Consider the following 23,929-nt stretch of genomic DNA (forward strand, 5'->3'; position numbering starts at 1 on the left):
ACCCCAAATCATCACAGACTGTGGAAACTTAACACTGGACTTCAAGCAACTTGGGCTATGAGCTTCTCCACCCTTCCTCCAGACTCTAGGACCTTGGTTTCCAAATGAAATACAAAACTTGCTCTCATCTGAAAAGAGGACTTTGGACCACTGGGCAACAGTCCAGTTCTTCTTCTCCTTAGCCCAGGTAAGACGCTTCTGACGTTGTCTGTGGCTCAGGAGTAGCTTAACAAGATGAATACGACAACTGTAGCCAAATTCCTTGACACGTCTGTGTGTGGTGGCACTTGATGCCTTGACCCCAGCCTCAGTCCATTCCTTGTGAAGTTCACCCAAATTCTTGAATCGATTTTGCTTGACAATCCTCATAAGGCTGCGGTTCTCTCGGTTGGTTGTGCATCTTTTTCTTCCACACTTTTTCCTTCCACTCAACTTTCTGTTAACATGCTTGGAAACAGCACTCTGTGAACAGCCAGCTTCTTTGGCAATGAATGTTTGTGGCTTACCCTCCTTGTGAAGGGTGTCAATGATTGTCTTCCCCATGATTGTGTAGCCTAGTGAACCAAACTGAGAGACCATTTTGAAGGCAGGTGTTTTGAGTTGATTAGCTGATTGGCATGTCACCATACTCTAATTTGTTGAGATAGTGAATTGGTGGGTTTTTGTTAAATGTGAGTCAAAATCATCACAATTAAAAGAACCAAAGACTTAAACTACTTCAGTCTGTGTGCATTGAATTTATTTAATACACAAGTTTAACATTTTGAGTTGAATTACTGAAATAAATGAACCTTTCCACGGCATTCTAATTTATTGAGATGCACCTGTATATACAAATAGACAGAATAAAGATAAAATAAGGGAGCGCTAGAAATATAGAACAAAAAAAAAGGAAATACATAATGACAGATATTAAAAGAATAATTTACCCCAAAATAAAAGTTGCTGAAAATGTACTCACCCTCAGGCTATCCAAGATGCACATGAGTTTGTTCACTGGAACAGATTTGGAGAAATTTAGCATTACATAATTTGCTCAACAAAGGATCATCTGCAGTGAATGGGTGCCGTCGGAAAGAGAGTCCAATCAACTGATAAAAACATCACAATAATTCAAAAGTAATCCACGATTCCACACCACTCCAGTCCATTAATTAATCCATCATTAAGACATTCATCATTAGGAGCTACAAACCATTGCTTCTAAACCATTAAGTCCTCTATCCTGTCCTGTTTGGACTCTCATTCTGACGGCACCCATTCACTGCAGAGGATCCATTGGTGAGCAAGTGATGTAATGCTAAATTTCTCCAAATCTGTTCCAAAACTAATCTGTATATCTTGACCTGAAGTTGAATAAATTTCGATTTTTGGGTGAACTACTCCTTTAATAAAAAGAATGAAATACAAAACAGATATAAATGACCTGATTGTATAAACTCATTTGGCACAGTGCAGTGCACAGAGTGGTCATCAGTTTATACAGCTCTTCCTGTTGGGTCCAAAGAAAATATCAACTTTTAAAAAAAAAAAGAGTATGTTTTGTGAGGAAGTTCAGGCATTTTGTTATATTTATAGGTGATTAGTACCCTATAGAAAGCTGAGATGGTCTGGAAGAGCCCCTTTCTTTCTTTCTTTCTTTTTTGCGCCTAGTGGAGCTTCCTCTGCTTTGAAGAGCTGAGCCAAGAAAGCCATGGAGGGCTGCAACAGGCCCACCACTGTTTCGTTCAGTGGATCTTTGTTTTTGCATAGCCATCCTGCTTGTTGTATACCACCTGGGATGTGTTGATATAATCAACATGGGACGTTCTTTGGCTGAGAATCTATAGCAACATGGAAATCTTTCTTTCTCAAATGTAGACTTATAGCTCCAGCATAATGCATCAGCTCAAAATGGGCCTCTGGATCTTTCTACCATGCTTTTGTGTTTAGAAAGTTGCTATATCATCAGAGTAAATCATCAAAATTAAGATGAGTTTCATACAGAGCTGCTTTGAAGGTGATTAATAGTCAGTTGACTCTCAAATGTCTTCATCAACCAGCTTAGAAATGAAGTCAGATAAATTTCCCCTAGAATAAAAAGGACAAGGTGATTCAGAAGAATTGAGTATGCTGCTCTAATGCATGTTTTGTACATTGTTTCCTTTGTGGTAGGAGAATAAAAGACTTGTTGTTCCTGGTGGTTTTAGGCTAGCATTGCCATGGCCTTTATAGGACAGGGGAAAATAGAGTAAATGATTCGGTGTAAACCCTTGGCTTATAGAACAGGGCATGATGTTCCACGGAAAGGGCATCAAAACCATTTGCTTGCCTTGAAATCTGAAGCTGGCTTCCCCCCAGTGGCACCCACATTGGCAAAATACTGGATGACCTTTTTGGTGTTGCTGTCTTGCTGGCACCAGTTTCTCCACTAGGAATATGTGATATTTTAAAGCTCATCTCTGTTCTCAACACAGAGCAGTGGTATTATTTATAACACACAATGGATAAATGGATGTTTTAAAGCTGGTTTCATAATTGGAATATATTATTAATTCATATGAATCTAACTTTAATTCATTTGTGAAAATCACTTTCTGCTGTCACAGTTGGATGAAAGAAACAGAGCATGATGACCTACACCTAGAAATCTCATGTAATTACGAAAATATACCATCTTTAAAATGTGCTAAATTTACTTAAATCAAATCGCATAAGATTGCATTTATTTTTTCTTATCATTTACATGTGCGTGTGTTTGTGTGTAAAAAGTAAAACGTAAAATCATCTTTGTGAACCAGAAATCCTTATTGTTCTCGTCATCAGCTAGTGACACTGTAGCAGCTTCTGGAAGAACAAACAAGTGGAAAACATTTGTCTGTGATTTGTCTACTGATTGTAATGTGGCTATGTTGTGTTATTATCTCGCACACAGTGAGAGTGGCGGTGCAATATTCCACTTCATGAATGCATGCATGTGTGGGGGATCATTAAAGCTGCTAACTCAAAGCTGTGAACACACAGGCTGGCTGCTCCCTCGATACTCAGAGGATATTCCTGACAACTGCATACATTAATTAGCTATCAAATCTACAGGCTAGTATTCTAAGATGGCTAAATTTACCTTCTTATGATTGAGATACGTAAAGTTCACCAATTATAAAATGTAGCTGTAAAGGCAAAATGGAGTACCAATCTACCAATCTTCATCTAACAATGGTACATTTTAACATGTCCATATAACTATTAGCCAGTATTTAAAAATAAATACAAATATTACTACCAAAACTTTTTGATTATAGAAGTGGCTTTTCCCATCTGTAGAGTCACATTAACTTATAATTTGGATAAAACTCTGAGTTTTCATTTGCAAAGTATATCACTGACATATAAAACAGACAGAAAATACTGTTTATTTAATGTTTTCTACTATTTACTATCAATTTATTGATCGCAACCAAGAGAACAGGGAAAGAAGCAGCCAATGTGCTTTTATAATGTTCCACCCCGTCACATTTTCTCTTGACTCATGTTTATGTATATTATAGGCCTATAGCATATATTAATAGCACTTTAAGGCATTCTTTGTCTCTTTTATAGAATATTTAAATTTGAATGTTAATACTTTATATATTTTTTAATTTTAGAAAATGACTCACTACTAAAGTATTTTAAATGATTTAAATCTAATTAAATTCCTAAATTAAATTAATTCACACACAGTTTCTTTCAATTCCTTTCATCAATTCAGCTAACAGAGTTTTTTGGAGACTGTTTCAGTTGGCAAACAGTCAAATCCTGCACTTATCATATTATGACCAAGAGGTGGCAGAAGTGAGCTACATCATCTCAAATGAATGAGTAAATTATGTCAATAAGGTTTCTATCCATAATCTGTTTGCGCTCTTTCATAATTGGAGTAGTTTACATCATATGTATCACATTCTAAAACATTGTCACATATATAATTTGTTGTGAATGTAGTTAGATATCCTCAATGACTGTTTCTGTACTCAGTTCATGCCTGGTATTCAATTAAGCTCTAATGTTGCAATCACTTTCTAAAATCCAAAGCACAAAACTACTACCACAGCTGAATATTTTTTTTTTGTTTTGTTACTTCATAAGATCATTATTGAACCCCATTGATGCAATGTATTATTAACCCTTTGTTTTTGGCAGCAGTAAAATTAACAATATTTTATGATTAATATGTGCATGTCATCTGTGGTCTTAAGACATGCCATAATTACATGATGTCCTCGATAACAATCATTAGAATGTTAACATTTATTCAACATTTTCATTTTTGGGTTGTACATCATTAAACCACATTGCATCCCACACAATGAACTGATTTAATTAAATGCATTAATATGTATTTGTTTCATTTTTAACGAGTCTTCAGATCAAATACATTTCATTATAATGCCAAAAGCACAATGCCTCTCTGCTCATTAAAGTGGTGACGGACTGAAAAAGGCCAGTGTGTGGCCTGCCTCCCTCATTAGCCTGCTGTTTATGTGGATTGGCTTTTCTTCTGCACAGCACTATTAAATGGCTCTATTGTTTCCAGTTGCTAAACTCCTCAAACCCAATCCCTTCCCCTATTGCTCAGACTAACCTTGTTTGCTTTCTACCACACGACAATTATCGAGCCACAATTAATGCAATCAGAATAATGCAAATTTAACGTAAATTATCTACATTCATCATCTGGTAATTTATTGCAGCCCAAAACAACAACCTCTACCAAAAGTAAATGTTACAGGAAGCTGCAAAATGACAACATGACTTTACCAGATTTCCTAGACATCACTTTAAATCAGTTTAAATTTATGCATAATGTCCTTAAGTTTATATTCTATTCAATTTGAAATTTCTATTCAATTTCAATCTGTCTGTCTTTTAGACAATATTAATTAAAATTATTTGCAATTAAACTGTTAATTAAAATACTAGATGACATCGCTGCAAAACAGCCAACATAGTACAATTTTTCATAAAGTAATTTAGCTTTGGACAACAACTCCTTCTACATCAGGTACCACAAATGTGACCCTGGAGCACAAAACCAATCATAAGTAGCATGTAGATATTTGTAGAAATAGCCAACAATACATTGTATGGGTCAAAATTATCAATTTTTCTTTAATGCCAAAAATCTTTAGGATATTAAGTAAAGATCATGTTCCATGAAGATATTTTGTAAATTTTTACCGTAAATATATCAAATATTAATTTTTGATTAGTAAAATGCACTGCTAAGAACTTAATTTGGACAACTTTAAAGGCGATTTTCTCAATTTCTTTTTTTTTTGCACCCTCAGATTCCAGATTACAAATAGTTGGCCAAATATTGTCTTATCCTAACAAACCATACATCAATGGAAAGCTTATTTAATCTAAATTTTTTTTAAACAGACCCTTATTTTTTGTGTTTTGTGCTCCAGGGTCACAAATGCACTGGAGGGCAGCGGCAGGCGAAAGAGCGCGCGCGCACGCCCGGCCGCGAGTACGTGCACGTACAGCTGTACTAACGTGATGTCAGAACGCCGTTGAGCTCAAAAAATGTTAGCCTGTGTTGTTAAGTCTGAAAGCTACAGGGGATTTGCCAGACGGAAATAAAACCGTTTTACCGCCTAGAAACACATGTACAGCCCACATATTAGCGTAGCGCGTTTTTATACGTTTTTCTATCCGCTTGCAGCGAGCGTCTTGGGTTTATCCTGAGAGAAAGTTGGTTGGTTATTTTGTGGGAGTGATGTCGAATCCTGGGACTCGAAGGAACGGGTCAAGCATCAAAATCCGACTGACAGGTAAAACATATGAGCTTCTCCATCGTTTTAAGTGTATCGTTGCTGGGTTAATTATCATTTTATGCTTCTAGTTACGTTATCGTCGCTGTGTATTTGTCGCTAATGTTTGTATGGAAGGCTAAGCGACTATCCTGCTAGCTTCTGCTGGGGTGAGTTGCAGCAGCCTGGCTCTTCATGCTAAACGCATGCTAACGCGGCAAGCAGTCTTTCATTTCTTCATCATCTCTATAAACAGCACAATAGTCCGTGGACTTGCTTTATTGTCACTTATGTGAACGTTTTCGGCCGAAAGCAGCTCCCCCTGCACGGTTTGTTAGGTTGGATTAGTCATAAATCAGCTGAGTATTAACCGGATGAAGAGGAGAGGCAGCTGTTTTCTCAGTTCCCCTCATCTGGATGGCTGTGTCTCCGTTATATATTAAGATATTAAGACTGCCATGTGTGGCAGACTATTCATTAATGTTTGTGTTGTGTATTACTTATTATATTTGTTCACTTAAGCAAGTTAAGAGAGGGTTACAGTGCTTGGTCTTTATATGCTAATATAGGCTACTCTTTCACAATCCACTGTTGGGGTTTTCATGGGGAGGATATTTTTTCCCTTCTCTTTTGAAATCGCTTCTTACTTGGAAATGAACAGGATATGATTGATTGCGTACTGATCTCATTGATATCATCACAGAGGTAGTTACAGTGCCCTGGAGCATTGCTCTCTTTAAACCAAATCTGCTGTTGACATATCAATATTTATGGAATAGAAATATTAATAAATGCAAAATTACAAGGTTATATGCTTTTTATGGTATTATAGACTCAGCGGGGACAAGGTTAAAAGCATTTTTCTGTTTTTGTTTAAACAATGTCCCATTAGTTAATGCATTAATTAGCATTGTCTAACATGGAGTGATACATTTGTTACAGTATGTATTCATCTTTGTTAACGTTTGTCAGTAAAAACAATGTTCAGTGTTAGCTCAGGTCCATTAAACTATTCTATTAACAGATAGAAGTTTTGATTTTAATAACGAATTAGTAAATGTAGAAATTATTGTTAACTAAAATTAATAAATGCATTAAAAGTATTTTACTTGCTTAGTTAATGGTAACTCTGGTTCATGTTAACCATATTGTAGTGTTACTGCTTTTCCTCCCTTTCCTGTTAACAGCTGATGCATGCCACTAGAACAAGTGGACTACATGGGCATTTTGTCATTTTAATGTGAGAAAGTTTGACGTTTAGTTGAATTTAATGGGTCTCTCGTGTCTCCATTTTTGTCTGGCAGAACTGTTTTGATGTCAAACTCAACACTGTACTATGCACTGCTTTGATGAATGCAGTGACGACACCATATAAAGACATTTTGTTCCCACACAAACAAGAGAGCTCTGAATGAGGCGGTCTTTATTTTACACAGATGTGTTTGTGTCTCACAACATCTCCTCTGTGGCCACTTGAGTTTGTTTGTGGAAGAGATGTCCACAGCAGAGGTGGAGAGCTATCGGGCCGCAGACAAACCCAGCGCCTCCAGCTGTGCTGCTTTTCCCCCCTGGGCCCATGAAAGGAATTCTAATTGGACAAGGAATGTCTGTCTCATGAAACAATGAGTGTTGCATCTCTTCGATGGCTGCTTCACTGTTTAGTCTTGCAGGGCATTTAAGTCCAGAGGATTTGGGTTACCAAAGCTTGCAAGATTTTTATCTGTATAATAGTCATCAGTAGATGCAGCAGTGCTGCATTTAGGGGTTTGGGTGAGAGGATTGAGTGTTATTGAGTGCTAGTGAGTGTTATTCTCAGCTTCTTGTTTGCCGGTATCTTTTGAGTTGTTTCACATAATGGCTTTCCAATTGATATCATTTGCTTGGTGTAAATTAGAGAGAACGGCATTGTTTGGCAACCACTGCATTGAGTCTTATGGACAGCTACCTAAACATATTAGCGGGAATCATGAGGAATTGAATGATTTTGCTTCTGATTCCTCTTAATGATGCAGGTACTTCAAACAACTGCTTTGGATAGTTCATTTACTCACCCTCATGTTGTTTAAACCCTTTATTTCTTCTGTGGAACATAAAAGAAGATTTTTTGACTCAATGCCCTCCAATGTTGTTTGGTTCCCAAAGTTCTTTAAAATATCTTAATTTGTGTATTTCTGGAGTCATACAGGTGTGAAACAACATTAATTGTCATCATTTACTCACCCTCATTTTTGGGCATGCGATCCTTTTAATGATTGTTTTAGAAATACATTTTTGGAAAAATAAAATGCAGTTCTTATTGTACTTACTGCCTTCAGTAGTGTGTTGCTGAATGAGATGATTTCAGAACAGATACACATTGATGAATACATTTAATGCTGTTCTCACCAAGGATATTTACACACATTTTTAAAGACTTTTCCTCTTTATTGTCATAGGTACAGTCATTCAAAATAGGCTTTATACTATTTTGGAATGCTAAAAAAAAAACAAAAAAAAAAACAATAATATGGTAACATATTAACACAAATTCATGTATATTTAACTTTATAACGGCATATGCACAACCAGTCAATAACTAGTCAAGTCAAGTCTCACGAGCCTTTTGTGCAACATAACAATGATTCAGATTGAATGTTTTTGTTTCATGAGGTTCAGTACGCTCAGTTCAATAAGGTGCATGAGTCAGATAATTTCAGTATCGGCAAAAGAACCAGTTCTTGTACCCAACCCCACGTGTTAGCCTAAAAACGTGATCTTTTGACAATAATGATCAAAAATTGTTTGTAGTCAACTTGCATCACCTTTTTTTGCACACAGATTCCTGGTAGATTTGCTGTTGTGGCTTTATGCCATCAGAAAGTGTTGATAATCAACACCTTCACACTATAGTGTCTAGGAGGCATTGACAGCAGTATGCTTTTTGTGACCTTATCAGCGAGGGGTCGTAGACAATAAGTTATTTTGCTTGAGGAGAACAATAGAGTTACCAGATCAAGGCCAGATTGAATGTTGAATTATATATTTTTTCTAAATTCCTCCTCACTGAAACAAATACATTAAGTAATTTTGGAGTAGTGTTATGTTTGATGGTCTAGAATATTTTCTCAAATTCATTTGACATGATGTTGAAGTTTTTGATGTTTAATTGTTTTTTAATTGTGTGTATATGTTAATGGTGTCACTTGCAGTGCTTTTCCCTGCTTTGTTGCTGCTTCTTTCAGTCCTTTTGTATGTCCATTTTAATTTGGGTTCGTGTTTCACACAACAGGAAGAAGGATGTGGCTTCTGCGATCATTTCTTTTCATGATTGAGCGATATTGTGGGGGTTTGGTGCACAGTAGTAATACAGTTTATGTTGTGACATTGTGTGTCAGTAGTTGATAGAACCAAATTTAATTATCTATTTCTTCTTATGACACAATGGTTATTAGACTGCAACAATTAAAACATGCCTATTAAAATGTGTGTTTTCACCTACAAGATTTTGAACTGTCTGAATATTTATAAATTGATCACATCCAACTGAATTGTAGAACCTGATGTTAGATTAATGAGATGAATGACATTTATGACTATATTATACCCTTCGGTAACTTCATTATAGGGCAGCGGTTCTCAATTCCAGTCCCCCCCCTCCCCCCCACACACACACATTTTGTGTGTATCTCTTATCGCTTCAGACGTTTGTTCTATCCGAATGTAAGTGCCCTGCGAAGTGGACATCACAGGATATTCTGCGGAGGATTGGAATTGAGAACCGCTGTTATAGGGGAAGAATTCTGTAAATATTTGTGTCATCATTGGAGCATGCACCTCCTGGCGTTTTTTTTAAAAACAATTTTTTTTTTTTTTTTTTTAAGCTTGCTCAGAAGTTATTGCCCTCATCCTGGTTACAGAGTAATCAGGGAGAAATGCAAGTTTCTTATTTTCTCATTGTTGTTTCCTCGTTACTTAGAAAAGTCTGTGCTGATAATGCCCTGAGAAAGCACTTGACTTCACATGTTTTCAACTGTGTTTCACCCTGAAGGTATTTTTTGTGGATTAGTTGGGCTGTTTGGTTTTTATTGTTGTGTTAATGAATAAGGCAGTCTGGATGCAACCGTATAAGAATGCAAAACATTACAGAGTCCTTCATTTGTATTCTACTTCTGTTATACGTTCTCTTTTTCACTGTTGCTATTACATTTAAACACGCTCACACACATGGGGATAATAAACTTTAAGGCCATGAGCATTCAGGCTTCAAAACGTTTGCTTGTTACTGTGAAACAGCTGTGTTTAACTTGTGGTGTTAGTGAGACTCTGTTGTATACCTCCAAAACCTGTGAAGCTACAAGGTGATTTGGCAAAGCTGTTTCTTAAAGCCTCTATAGACATGTTGATGCTTTCACAATTAGCATTTCTTTAACTAGACTCCAGGTGTGCTATTCAATCCAATCAAAATACATAGTGTTGAATAATTACTCATTATCAAATGCTAGATGTTTGTGAGTCCTGTTTTAAACAGATTATACAATGCATTTAACTTGATCGGGACGAAGGTTTATATCTAGCTCAAGAATTGTCACTGTGCTTGATGTTTTGTAGCAAAGATATAGATTGCATTTTCTGATATTATTAGTTGTATAACGCTAGCCCAGGATGTCTACTTGCACTATTATCATGTTTTGGTAGCATTTTTTTCTTTGTTCTCAAAATATTAGTAGTCTGACAGTTCAGAATTCCAATGACTTGTTTTGCATGCTAGTTTGATGCTCACTGTTGTTGTATTCTAACTACTTGGCACTTCACAATTTGCATTGCAGCAATAAGGAAATTTGAGGCGTCCTCAAATACTTGTATACACTCTTCAACATTTTGTTTAGTCCACATAATGAAAATCTGTAAAATAATTATTATACATCTGCGAGTGCAAATGCGCATTAAGCAGTGGGTGCCAAACAGTGCGCTTTTCTGAAACCACCAATGTTTACGGCAGATCTGATTTTTTTTTTGTGTGTGTAAATTGGGCTGCTTTTATGTGGTTTTAAATCTGATACCTATCTGAACATTTAAGTTCATAAGTTCATTTAAGTCCACTATGACAGCTTTCTTTTCATATCTGTACATGTAGCTCCAGAACTTTGTTTGGACAAGATGTCAAGCACTTTATGATATGTCAGAAATGGTTTTTGCAGTAAGCTAACATTAAAAGAAAAAGAGCATAAATACAAATGGAAACACCACAAGTACATACACTGTTGTCATCTAAGTTTGTGCGCACAAATTTGACATGAATAAGAGTTGTTTGTTTTTTGTTTTTTCGGACTATGCAAAATGACCAAATTGCATTTCCATCATAATAACTGAGTGAGCATCTCCAGTGTGAATAGCAAGAAAAGAACAAGTCTATCTTTATTTGGAATAGCCATATGGTCATTGTCTAATTTCATTATTGTGATGTTTTTGTCAGTTCCCTAACATATTTCTAGCAAGGACATGTTGTTCTAACAATACCTCTTGGCGGTCACTCATGTAAACCCAGTTTTAAGTGCATGTAAATAGGTGGCGCAAAAATGGCATTTGTGCATTAAGCCCTGCAGGGCAAATGCAGCCATGTTTGCCTGTTATATTGGTTTGATGTGCTGACTTTAGAGTAGACGCTATAAATGATTTATTGAACATCCCATGTCCCCTTGCAAACTCAACCTCTCTCCATAATCGTTCGCCCAGTAGCGTATTTTTTTGTAACGTGCAGCAGCTGAAGCCTGGATTATGCTCTGTGTACTAGGCTGTTCCATGGCATGGCCAGCTATTGTGGCAGGCATCAGGTGCAAGAAGCTGCATGAAAAGAGGCTTACTGCCCCCTGTGTATGTGAGCCTGTGCTAGAAGCAGAGAGCTGGACACTGGGGAATCCTGCTTATTCATTAAGGAGCACTAGCAGCACTCTGCTGTTATCATTTCTGTGTCACGTGCTGCCTGCTTGTCTGTTTCCTCTCTTTCCTCTCCCCCGTTGCTTATCTTTTTTTTTCTTCCTTGTCCTCTTGCACGTGATCATTTCATGTTCATGGTTGTGTAGGTATGTGGAGCATGTGGCCTCTCAGACATTCCTGTGCCTGATATTGATGTGAAGTCTTAACTGCGGGTTTGTAGGGGATACTGTTTGTTCGGACCGTCTGCAGCACTGTAAACTGACACTATTGATCAGAGCCAGGCCGTCACCCATCCTGTGTAAATAAATGCCTCGATGGAAAGCTCTGGGAATGAAAGCGACAGATAGTTGTTATACAGAGGAAATGTGATTTGAGTTTGTGTGTTTGCTTGCTTTTGGCGCTTTGATGCTAGTATTACTCAGCTGTGCTGTGAGAGATAACTGGTGCTTAAGAAACTGACATAATTATATCATTTTAACACTTTTTCTAGTTCTTGTATAATTGCACAATTTAAACTGTTTAAATTATTAGCTAAAATAAAGCAAAAAGGTGTTTCAAAAATGGTGAAAAACAAAAAATGGTAACCAAACAGCATTAAGGATACACTTTCTCTTATACATTCATATAAATTTCAAGCTAAATCTTGATGTTAGAAAAGATAATGCTTTACTTTTATTTGTTTAGACACCTAAATATAGGCCACATTTAATTGCTAGGCTCACTGTTGTGTGACATATACCATACCATTTATTTTTAATATTGTGAAACATTATTACGGTATTTAAAAAGCTATATAGCAGCCATATTAAGTAGAAACAGCATTTAGATTAACAGCATTGCATAGAAATTTTGTGACTTTTAAATGTCTTTACTGTGAATTTTGGTCAATTTAATGTATTTATGCTGAATAAATGTATTAATTTTCTTTAGAATAATCTTACTGACCCCTAATTTTCACTGGTAGTGTAACTTCTAAAATATGTCTATTTAGTGCATTTTATATGTATTTTACCACTGTATTTTTTTTTTTTTTAATCATACATGCATATTCCTCAAGTTTAGGCCATGTTGCAGTGTTAAAGAGCTGTGACATTCTATCCTCACCACATATGACTCTATAGCATTTGTGTTGTTTTGTGTTAAACCTTAGTCTTATTTTGAATCACTTTTTTGAACTCAAGGTTTTTGTTATGTAATTATGATGTTCATGCACTTGAAGTCACACCATTTAACCTTGTGTGTTATGATAGACTCATCCCTTATATAAGACTCTGCACCTTGAACTGAAGAGTCATAGGTGAGAATGATTAGTATGAGACTTTGTATTGTTGTCAATGGTAACCAAATCGTTTGACCTCTTATGTGAATTTTTTTTATCATTGTTTTTTATTATTGCTTTAGTTAATTGTTAACTAAAGCAGTGACTTCAGTATTTCAGAACGTAGGACATTAAGTTTATATGTGTCTCACTACTTTCAAGACAAGTGGGAGTTCAGACTAGAAATGTGCAATGCTACATTTTTATCATGGACTAGTCAGTGGGTTGCCTAAATGACTAATTGGTTTATGGTGATATCTACGAGACCCTTGATAAGATGTTTCTGAGAGACCTTTAATTGTAAATTTATCCCATTTAAATCCCTGCCTCTAAAAAAAAATATAAGAGAGAAAGAAACTCATTCATCCTCTCAAACTTATCCTGTCCTATTCCTAGACATGTTTTAACTTAGACGTTTGGGGTCAGTAATATTTTTTTTTTCTATTATTAATATTTTAAAATAAGTCTCCAGTGCATTCTTGCTAGGATGCGTTAAATTTATCAAATGTGACAGTAAAGAAATAGAAAAGAACTCTGATTCTATTGAAGCTGTTCTCTTGAATTTTATCAAAATCAGCATATGTATGATTTTTGAACGATCATGTGACACTGAAGACTGAGGTAATAATGGGGTAAATTCAGCTTTACCACATGAATAAATTACATTAAAATAGAAAAGTTCTCAGTATTACTGTTTTTACTGTGTTTTTGATCAAATAAATGCAGCCTTAGTTAATAAAAACAAAAAAGTCTTAGCAGTCCCCAATTATTTTAATGCATTTTTATTTCTGTAGTTGAAAGTTTTGTGACCGATTCAAACACATGAGCTTACAGTTTCTTTTATTTACTTATATTTTATCCCTACAAATATTTGGAAAATGTGGATTTGTGCAGCCTGTTGCCCTGATAAAAATGTGTGACGTGGTAGGCCTTTGTGTCCGTGTCTGTGAGACTGCATTGTGGTCAGCTGCAGATAGTGCTGTAAGTCTGTGGGGCCTCCAGACAGGATGAAGAGCTCATATGGTGATTTTAGCCTCCCTCAGCAGCCTGGCCGGCTCCCACGCGCCTCGTCTGGATTTAGGTTACTGCACAGCACCCAGGGGTCAGACCGCCACCTCCCCTAGGTCACTACCGGACACACATAATGCTCCAGGACGCATTCTTTCAGCTGTTGTAAACAAGAAACGCTAAACGCAGGGATTTTCAGACTTGAAGACGGTACTTTTCAGGATAATGTTTCTCGCTCTGACACGGCGCATAGGTAGGTCATTGCGATTTGAGGCTTTTTTTTTTCTACAGTGGGAGCAATCCACTCAGCTCTTGTCTCTATGCGGGGCAGATGCTCATCGGTGTCGCTATAAGCATCGCTCTTATCTCTACAGGGATGACAATTGACTGTAGGCCATTCTCTAAACTGACCGACATAAATAGCCTGTTTCTTTACAAGCTTGTTTTCCTGCTGGTCCTCTCTGTGTGAATTGAGTGCACTCTGGAAGCAATTAGCTTTCTCGAAGTGCAGACCAGACCCAGTTTTAAGTTAGTTTGATAGCACAATAATCATCATTGCGTGTTGTATCTGAGTACTTCTGATGGTGTCAGACAAACTGTCAAGAGCACAGACAGGCAGACATCTGTCGGCATTGTCGCCATAAGGTTGCAGTCTCTCTGGTGTTGGCTCAGAGCTGTGATTAATGCGCCACACATCAGATTCAGGATGTCCTCCTCCTCCAGTCACTGCCGACTGAATGCATTTCTCTCATTCCTATGTATTGTGCTTTTAACCACTCGTTCCCCCAAGGTATGGCTCAGGTTTCCCTTCCTTTTCACACCTGGTGACTCAGTGACAGGGAAGTCTGCCCGCCTGTCCCCATCATCGTGCTTCTTCCTAGGGGAGCTTGGCGGATCCACCGTGGAAGTCAGAGTGGCTGACCTACTGTATGTTTGCCTGAGGAAATGTCTTGTCTATTCATGTACATGAGGAGGTTTAGCATACCAGTTTACCCTCTTGGCTGACAACTCATTTGTTCGAGCTTGGATGGGGATATATTTTTAAAGGCCTCTGGCGTTCCGATCGACCTTACAAAATGGCTTCCCGCAGTTTAATCTTCAGTGCAGAGCTAGGATTTGGCCGTGGAAAGTGGGAGAAAGAGAAACAAAGAGCCAGGAAGGAGGGTGGAGGATAACTCCGGAAAAGCTCATGGATATTTCATTCGCGCTGGGGGCCCGACGTCTTGTGTTTCAGCTTTCCGTATGGCGGGGCTTTACATGAGTGTGTGCAATACGGCCTTTCTCATATTCCTCCAGCCCTTACGCCGCTGTGACTCAAACCTGTGAATGGGAGGAGTGCTGTGTGTCATCTCTGAATCTGGCAGGAAATGAGTCGAGTAGGCCACATTCTTCAGCCCCTAATCAGTCTAGTTCATCACTCAATTAGAGTGATGGCTTGTGTATGCAAAGTCTGAACTGACTGTACAAGGGCTGAGAAATTAAACTTAAAATCATAATCGCAACATGGCTTAGATCGGTAAACAAATCGCAAGATGTGCATATTATTTAATTAAATACATCCACTGTGCATTGCAAAGTGAAGCCTGGCACTGTCTTCATTTACAGACGTGCAGCTCATAAAAATGTTTTTGGTGTCTCAAAGTGGCTCAGTTCACTTTTAAATGCTTTTTGTTTTATTAAATATGCATTTAGGAATGCAATGTAATTTGTAATGAGAAGCATTTATAGAACCAAAAAAAGTTTAGAAACCCAACAAAGTTGTAACCTGTTTCCAACCAGTTTTCCTTTGGTTTTCCACCAAAATGAAAGATAGATGGTTTAATGTTTGAAAATGAAGAAATTGAGGCATAAATATTAGTGTTCCATTACTACAGTTTAAGGCTGGGTGATAAATCAATAACGATAATTATCATGACATAATTTCTCGATAAAATGATAACAAGAGTTTGATAAATGATCGATAATGTTTATGCACCAACAGCGGAATGAAAGAGCACTACTCATTTGAACCATGACACACAGACCATTTATCCGCTCTGATTTTGGTAATAAACTAATTTACATCTGCATCCTTCCTAACTCAATACTACTGTCAAATGTGTGCATTCTTTAAAGACACAAAAGTAATATTATTATTAATATTATCAGGCAACACAAACCTGTTTCTTGATTTGAAACAATATCACTCATTAGAACGTGCAGAAATTAAGATATTTATTTTGTTGAGAAAAATTAATGGTCTGGTTTCAACAACTTTTACTTTGGAGCAAAAATCTGGCTTTAAACTTGAAAGAAATAAAGATTTGAAATTTGTGATAATTATCAACATCGACTGATATGAAAAAATTGTGATAATTCTTTTGGCCATATCGCCCAGCCCTACTACAGTTACTAAAATAAAATTATGATTGATTTAATACTCAATTTAGTTTCATTAAATACTCAGGTTTTTTTTTTTTTTTTTTACTATGAAATTAGTAATAGGTAATATAGTATATTGGTAATATTTCCATTTACTTTATTTACAAAATTAATTTATTAATTTAGTAATATTGATTATAAAATGTCTAATTTGTGTAGGCCTACAAACTAGCACAGCAAATCTGAAGCCTTAAAAAAACAAAAAAAAAACAAAAAAACCCCACACATTTTACATTGCAATCACATTTTTCCATAAAAAAAAAAAAAATTGTAATTCAGTGTTTTTCTCAATTTTCCAGCTCTTAAATTTACAAATTAAATGGTTACTCCACCCCAAAATGAAAATTTTGTCATTAATCACTTTCCCTTATGTCGTTCCAAACCCGTAAAAGCTTCGTTCGTCTTCGGAACTCATTTTAAGATATTTTGGATGAAAACCAGGAAGCTTATGACTGGTCCCATTGACTGCCAAATAATTAACACTGTCGAGGCACAGAAAAGTATAAAAAACATCGTCAGAATAGTCCATCTGCCATCAGTGGTTCAATCATAACGTTATGAAGCTACGAGAATACTTTTTGTAATCAAAGAAAAAAAATAACGACTTTATTCAATAATTCATCTCCTCTGCATCAGCGTAGTGCCATTTTGGAGAATACCCACTGGACGCAAACTGTGTACGCTGTTCTGTGTCAGCCACGTCACACGGATACGTCTTCTACGTTTGTTTACACTTTGATTTGAACGAAAACAGCGTATCCTTGTGGCACGGCTGACACAGAACAGTGTACGCAGTTTGTGTCCAGTGGATATTCTCCAAAATGGCACTACGCAGAGGAGATGAATTGTTGAATAAAGTTTTTTTTTTTTTTTCGTACAAAAAGTAGTCTCGTAGCTTCACAATTTTATGGTTGAACCACTGATGGCAGATGGACTATTCTGACGATGTCTTTAATACTTTTCTGGGCCTTGACAGTGTTAATTGTTTGGCAGTCAATGGGACAGTCACAAGCAGTGTTGGGTGTAACGCGTTACTAAGTAACGTGTTATTGTAATTACATTACTTATCCACTGAAAAAGTAAATTAAGGGATTTTTAGGTAATTTAATTACAGTTGCTTATAAAGTACTTGCGTTACATACACTAAATAATTTCAACAGTTCTAAAATCAATATTGAATTTAAAATATAAATTTACCATCTAAAGATAAAACTGAATGCAGTGGCGTTAACCCTCCGTGCCGGTTCATTCACTTTCAGATTTTCCTGATTCACAGAGAAACCTTAAGTACTCAAATACATATAAGTAGGGTTGCCAACCGTCCCCTATTAGCCGAGACCGTGCTGCTGCGACTGAGACCGGCTCGATGGTGTTTAGTGTCCCGCAGCAGCAGCGAGAGCAAGTGACTTCAGCGCAGCTGAAGAGTTCTGCGTTCAAATGCATGCAATAGGCTAAAGCTTGCCGCAAAGCCCCAGCAAACATGACCATGAATGTGTCCGCGGGAAATAGTAAGGACATATTTGAATTATTTACTAATAAACTAATGTTTTCTGAGTCCGTGTCGCAAGGCTGAAGTTGCCGATCCTGACTCGCCGTCTCCTCGTTAGACGTGCCTTTAGAGAGAAATGCATCTTTATTGATTATGATTAAGATTATAATAAAAGTTTTTCTATTATTTTAATTTTAATTTTTTTTTTTGTTACGTGATAATTTAAAGCTTTCTATAGATATATTTATCATGTCTGTGAGGCATGTATTCGCTTAGCTTCGGTTTGTTTTTGTGAAGCGCTCCTGTTCAAGACCAGACGGCAGAAAGCGCATCATGTTTGGTTTCTTTATTTAATAAAAGCACGTTTTGTTGATATTGTGAGTGCACACAAATAAAAGTAGACCCTTTACAGTTCTGAATGATGTATTACTCTTACCTTTTTATCCGAAAAAAAAAAAAAGACGGCGTAGGCTATTTTAAGTTGTTTCCACTGAAAAAAAATGCAAATGATTTCCCTGGTGCCTCCACGCGCTTTAGCTTCCACTCTCCGCACAAACTTGAATATAGGTTAGCGCACATTATTATTATTATAGCGCAGGTTTAACGTTTAAACCTTGTTATATGCTTGAACTTTTTTAGTATATCTATAGATTTCATTTTAGGCAAGTCGTGATGATTTGAGAAGGCTAAATTGATCAAACATAGGCTATGATCACTGTATGCTGCTGGCCGCTTGGTCGTTATACATTATATAAAACTTATATTTAACGAACAAAAATATTCCAAACGTTTAACTTAATAAAAAAAAAAAAAAACCGAAATGAAATATAATCATTTTGCCATTACATACAAAACTGAACTATTTTAATAGCCGAAACAGTAGTATAAGCTGTTTTGGGAGAAGGGGGGAAAAAGACGGGCTCGGGTCGGACTCGGACCCGGTAATTCTGATAAGCTGTCGGACACAGGCCGGACCAGGGCCTAAATTTGAGGCCCGTGCAGAGGTCTACTCGCACTATCGCCATATCCGTCAGTGTTTTGACTTCAGTAAATCAGTTTTGGTGAATACAAACAACGTGATTATTTTTCATGAGTCCAACATCCCGCTGCGCAAGAGACGTGGTCAGTAAGACGTCTTTCACTATTGTAATGTTGTTAAATAGAGAAAAACACTTTATATTTAAGTAGGCTAACTAATAGCATAATTCTTAACCTTATTCAACAAAATGACCAATAAAAAGATGTCAAGCACCAAAAGCAGCCCATATAAATCCATAAGCTGTCTTTAATTGAAAAATACGCATTGTGTGGGTGTGTGTGTATACACGGTCACTCACCCAACGCAAACGCCCACACCTAGATAAAAAATAAATAAATGAATTTTTATTTATTTATCTAATTTTCGAAAAAAGACCTGCTATGAGGAATTTACCTCATAAGAACAGCGCGATCTGACATGGCTTTATTCAGCAGAGAAGATCATTTCTGTAATTTATTCTTACCTACATTAGTTAACGTGTTATTTTTACATAAACCTGTATGGATTTTACTAGTTGGGCTTTTCCTGAACATCTTACCAAACTGAAATGTATTGTTTAACTTTTAAGCTTTTTTGTTATTCAGATATTTTGCAGAGTATTTATATTTGTTAACCAAAGAAGGTTAACACTTTTTTTTTATAAAAATGTTTAAGTATTAAAGTTGTGTTAAAGCTAAAAGGCTAAACTATTCTATGTTTGACTCAAATTGAAAGAATAAACTGTTTAATTTCTATTAAGGTTTATAGGAATTTTAAGATGTAGCCTAATTAGCAATTTGAATAATTAAGTTACTTATTGAGTAACTAAGTTACTTTTCAGACAGAGTAATCAGTAAAGTAATTTAAATACAATATGGATGATGTAATTAGTAACTGTAATTAATTACTTTTTGAAAGTAACTTACCCAACACTGGTCACAAGCCTCCCGGTTTTCATCCAAAATATCTTAAATTGTGTTCTGAAGACGAACAAAGTTTTTACAGGTTTGTAACGACATGGGGGTAAGTGATTAATAACACTTTTCATTTTGTAGTGGAGTAACCATTTAAACAATAGCATCTATTTGTCTCAGTACTTCTAAGTTCATAGTATAGTGCTTCAATAATCTGTCATTTGTTTTATTTGCAGTCTAGTTTGAAATTATTATTTTGTTCAGAGACTGAGCTGAACCTTCATTTATCAAAAACCATTTTCAGAGAATGCTGAAAATTCGTCATCAGACTCGAATGCGTCAATAGTGAGTGAGCTTTTGCACAGAAACCCACGTTAAATAGACAGATAATACTCCTGCTCTGCTCACTGTGCCCCTGCCTTACATCCTCCACCCCTGCTCATTGGATGCTCTGCTCATACTGAAGAAGTGTAAAGATAAATAACCATTGGCTCATATTCTGGTGACTTAAACCATTGCGTGTCAGCTTTACAGTGTCCCCCCCACCCCGTGCTTTAACCTCATATATCAGCAAACTACTTGCCTTGCAAACAGCTGCAGAACCCGCCAGAGACTCATTCCCATCTACTGAGTAATGTTCCTTTGGTTACACACGTGTTCTTCTGCTAATTAACTATGTGAACGGTCTTGTGGCTTGTGAACCAGCTCTCCGCCGTTACGTCAGGTAAAGCAGTGCTTTTTATTAAAGTCAGGGAATAAGTGGGTGGGAAACTAAGAATAGAGCCTCTTCTGTCTCCCTTGCACCCACCCTCATCAGTCACTACACCAGCTGTCCTAATGCAAGATATTGAAGACACTCTCCGCTGACTGGCAGAGATGATCTACTGTCTGGTTTGGAGTCGTGATTCTCAACTGGTTTTGCTTGAGGGTTTTAAATTGGCAACTGAGTACCAGATTTGTTTATCATGCACAATTGAATTTCGATGGTTTCATGCTCTTGCTAGGCAATAATTCATTTCATAAACTTGCCGGTCGGCTGAAACCATGTTCTTCTTGCAAACAACTGTTTTTATTGTAGTCTGGCTCATATTTTCTTTTTCCTTGTGTACTTTTTCTATTTTTTTTTTTTTTTTTTTGAGAATGCATGACACAGCCTAATTTGTATGCCTAGTTTATTTCTACCATCTTTCAGATTTTTGTCAGTTTTGAAGTTTGATTGGGCACAGTCTCAGTAAAAAAAAAAAGAAAAAAGTTTAGGATGCTATAGTGAGTAAGTGTTTGCAGGAATCTCCCACGTTATAATTGCACAACTTGCAGAAATCAATAACATTATGTGCAATCCTGCACTGAAATTCAGGGCCTATTAATATTTATTTCTGTGCATTTATAGGATTTCAAACATTTTTCCAATATCTGATGAGGCAGGTCATCTAAATAAGTTTGCAGTCAGATTGGCTTCTGTGAGGCATTGAATTGGGTAAAAGCCGAGCAAACCACATGCACGTGTGAGACTGAAATCAGACCTGCTGATTCACTGCTGATGTCATAGTGTTGGCACAATGTCAGTCACTATCCAATTATGATCTATTATGATGAGTTGTGATTTATTGCAATGTATCAGATAATACCTTCAGCAGATACAAAACCGAATAAAACTAGAGGAAAATCAGTTGCCCTTATGAATATCGTATTGGCTTATAGGAGTTTACAGCCACCACAAATAGTTCTGATTCCCAGCTTGTAGAGTTAATGTTTTCGAGCTGCTAATCCTCTGTAATGAAATGGTTAAGATGATGGATGATCTCCCACGTCTGATAACACCATACCAGACTGTTTGGCCTCCTATCAAAGGGCTTAATGAAAGTGCACGGGCAATGCTGTTTGTACAGCCCCGGGCAGATCTCCACGCACAGCACTGGGCAAATAACACCCGCCAAACTCGCTGCTTTTTTACGTGTGCGGCGGGATTGTTTGTCAGTTTGTGCAGCTGGGCGCCAGGAACTCTGAAGTGTTGTGCATGTTTGTTCTGCCCATTACCCACTATGATTAGGCAACGGTTAAAGCAACAGGAAAAACCCTCTTTAAAAGCCCTACACCGGTGTGTACTGCTCTTGAACTTCATTTAGAGGAGCTCGGCCAGCTTTGAGAATGGCACTCGTGTGTTTTCCTGTGTTAGTAATTGTCATGTGATCTGTCATGCAGCTTCATTTCAAGGTTTTTGGCACCAAGTATTGTCTGGTTTTCTTCGGTTTTAAAATCATTGCTGTGCTGACTAAACTACTAGATCCATCTTGTACAGGAATATCTGTCAACCTGAATCAGTGAGAAATGTATAAAACTATGTGTTTTTAAAGCAACCAGCTGGTTTCACCAGTTCAAAAGTTTGGGTTCTGCAAGATAAGTTTTTTATTTTTTAATATGAAAAATGAATATTTTTGTTCAGCAAGGATGCATTAACAGGGCTCGAAATTAACTTTTTTACTTGGTAGCACTTGAAGTTAGGAGCACCAACAAAAATTTAGGAGCACCCACTGAATATTAAAGAGCATCACAACTGCCAATTGAGCGGAAGGGCTGGCAACATCCTGATGATTAAAAGCTTCATCAATTGAACCTGATACTTAATTCTTCAATCTTTCATGGCCAATTCTGATTGCTGACGCTTTAAGGCCTTTCCACACTGAGCGCGATGCGAAAAATATATTTATATATATAAAAATATAATTATTTATAATGGACTGATCGATACCTGCTTGTCATGCGTCATAAACATCCTTTATTGTTTAAAAAAAAAAAATACCATGAGCTGCATAAAAACATAATTATAGGTCTATTTGCTTTCATATTTCATGTGTAGAAAAATATTTATCTTACATACACAGTCTGTTCTTAAATACCAACAATAACAAGAACTCAGCATTCACTCTCTTCTCTCTTGCGGAAAAAGTCCTCTACTTCGGTGTTTTTACGCTCGTGCTCAATAACTGTATTGAGCTTTTAGCGCCACCACGTCGACCTTTTGGGTAACAGCAGTTGCTCTGGCCACTTGATGTAATGATCAAATGTTATTGGATGGCCCGTGTTTTCGCTTTGCGAAACTGAAAAGATTCGTCAGACTGGACAAAAAAAAAACATTCACATTTTCGGTGCGCGAATGTTCCTGGTCTGTGGAAGCATCCATAGGAATCTGATGTTTTATTTCATCGTGTCCAGTAATTCGTTTCGCTTTTTGCGGTCAGTGTGGAAAGGCCTTTAGAAGCGAGTAAGCTGATTCTGATAGCCGATTTTTAAATATATTTATTTTCTTTTTTTTTTTCTTTTTTTTTTAAGCAAGAGACAAGAAAAAATTAAAATATGAGTACATGGACAAGATGTTTATTTGCTCTATTACAGGCTTTATCTGTAGCCATTTAAAATTAGACACAACCACCATTTTAATCATGATCCAAACAAAGATGCTGCATAGATGAGCCATTTCAGATGTAAATTATAATGTATTATTTTAACATCTGAAGCAAAAACAGAATGGTCTGACTTTAGCTTTGTGAATTTATGCTACGTAACGAAACAAACAGTGTACGGGCTGAATTCACTCTCTTACAGCAGGTGGTGCTAATGGAACAGGCAATGTAGCATTTCCTTGGTTACCGTGGTAAACAAAGCAGCGCTGCAGTGCTTTGTTTTTTATACGTGCAATATACAGAGGCAAGAACTTTTCTCAAGACAGTCAGTTCCCCTCAGAAATACATTCATATAGACCCCCACTCCCAATTCAATATTTAGGATTTCCTTTCTATATTTCGCGCATAGTGAACGTTGAGCTTGCCCAGGCTGCTAGAGTATTTTCTTTTCTTTGCGTCTGTCTTCAGCGTCTCTGGCTTCTGTTAATGGCCGTTTACAGACTTAGTAATATTTCCACACAAATTGCATTTTGGAAAATGATTTCAATGCAGTTTGTCCAAGTCCGTAACAGACATCGGCTGAAATAAAAACAAAACTGGCCGGTTCTGAGTTAGCTCCCTGTCACATGACAACGGAGCATAGCGAAAGGGAGTGATTGGTGGCCTATAT

The 23,929-nt window shown here is 36.9% G+C and overlaps 1 protein-coding gene across 3 annotated transcripts in view; it reads left to right on the forward strand.

Annotated features, from left to right (window-relative positions):
• Positions 1-5,491: 5,491 nt before the first annotated feature.
• smurf1 (SMAD specific E3 ubiquitin protein ligase 1) overlaps positions 5,492-23,929 on the forward strand; it is a 44,674-nt gene continuing 26,236 nt past the window's right edge. For 2 of the 3 annotated variants that reach the window (XM_058769848.1, XM_058769849.1), the window contains exon 1: positions 5,492-5,798. In XM_058769848.1, the coding sequence (XP_058625831.1) occupies positions 5,744-5,798 (55 nt within the window). In that variant the 5' untranslated portion in view covers positions 5,492-5,743. The remainder of the gene's footprint in view (positions 5,799-23,929) is intronic. The other variant, XM_058769847.1, reaches the window with a different exon arrangement.

This window comes from Onychostoma macrolepis, chromosome 03 (assembly GCF_012432095.1).
Source record: "Onychostoma macrolepis isolate SWU-2019 chromosome 03, ASM1243209v1, whole genome shotgun sequence".
NCBI lineage: Eukaryota > Metazoa > Chordata > Actinopteri > Cypriniformes > Cyprinidae > Onychostoma > Onychostoma macrolepis.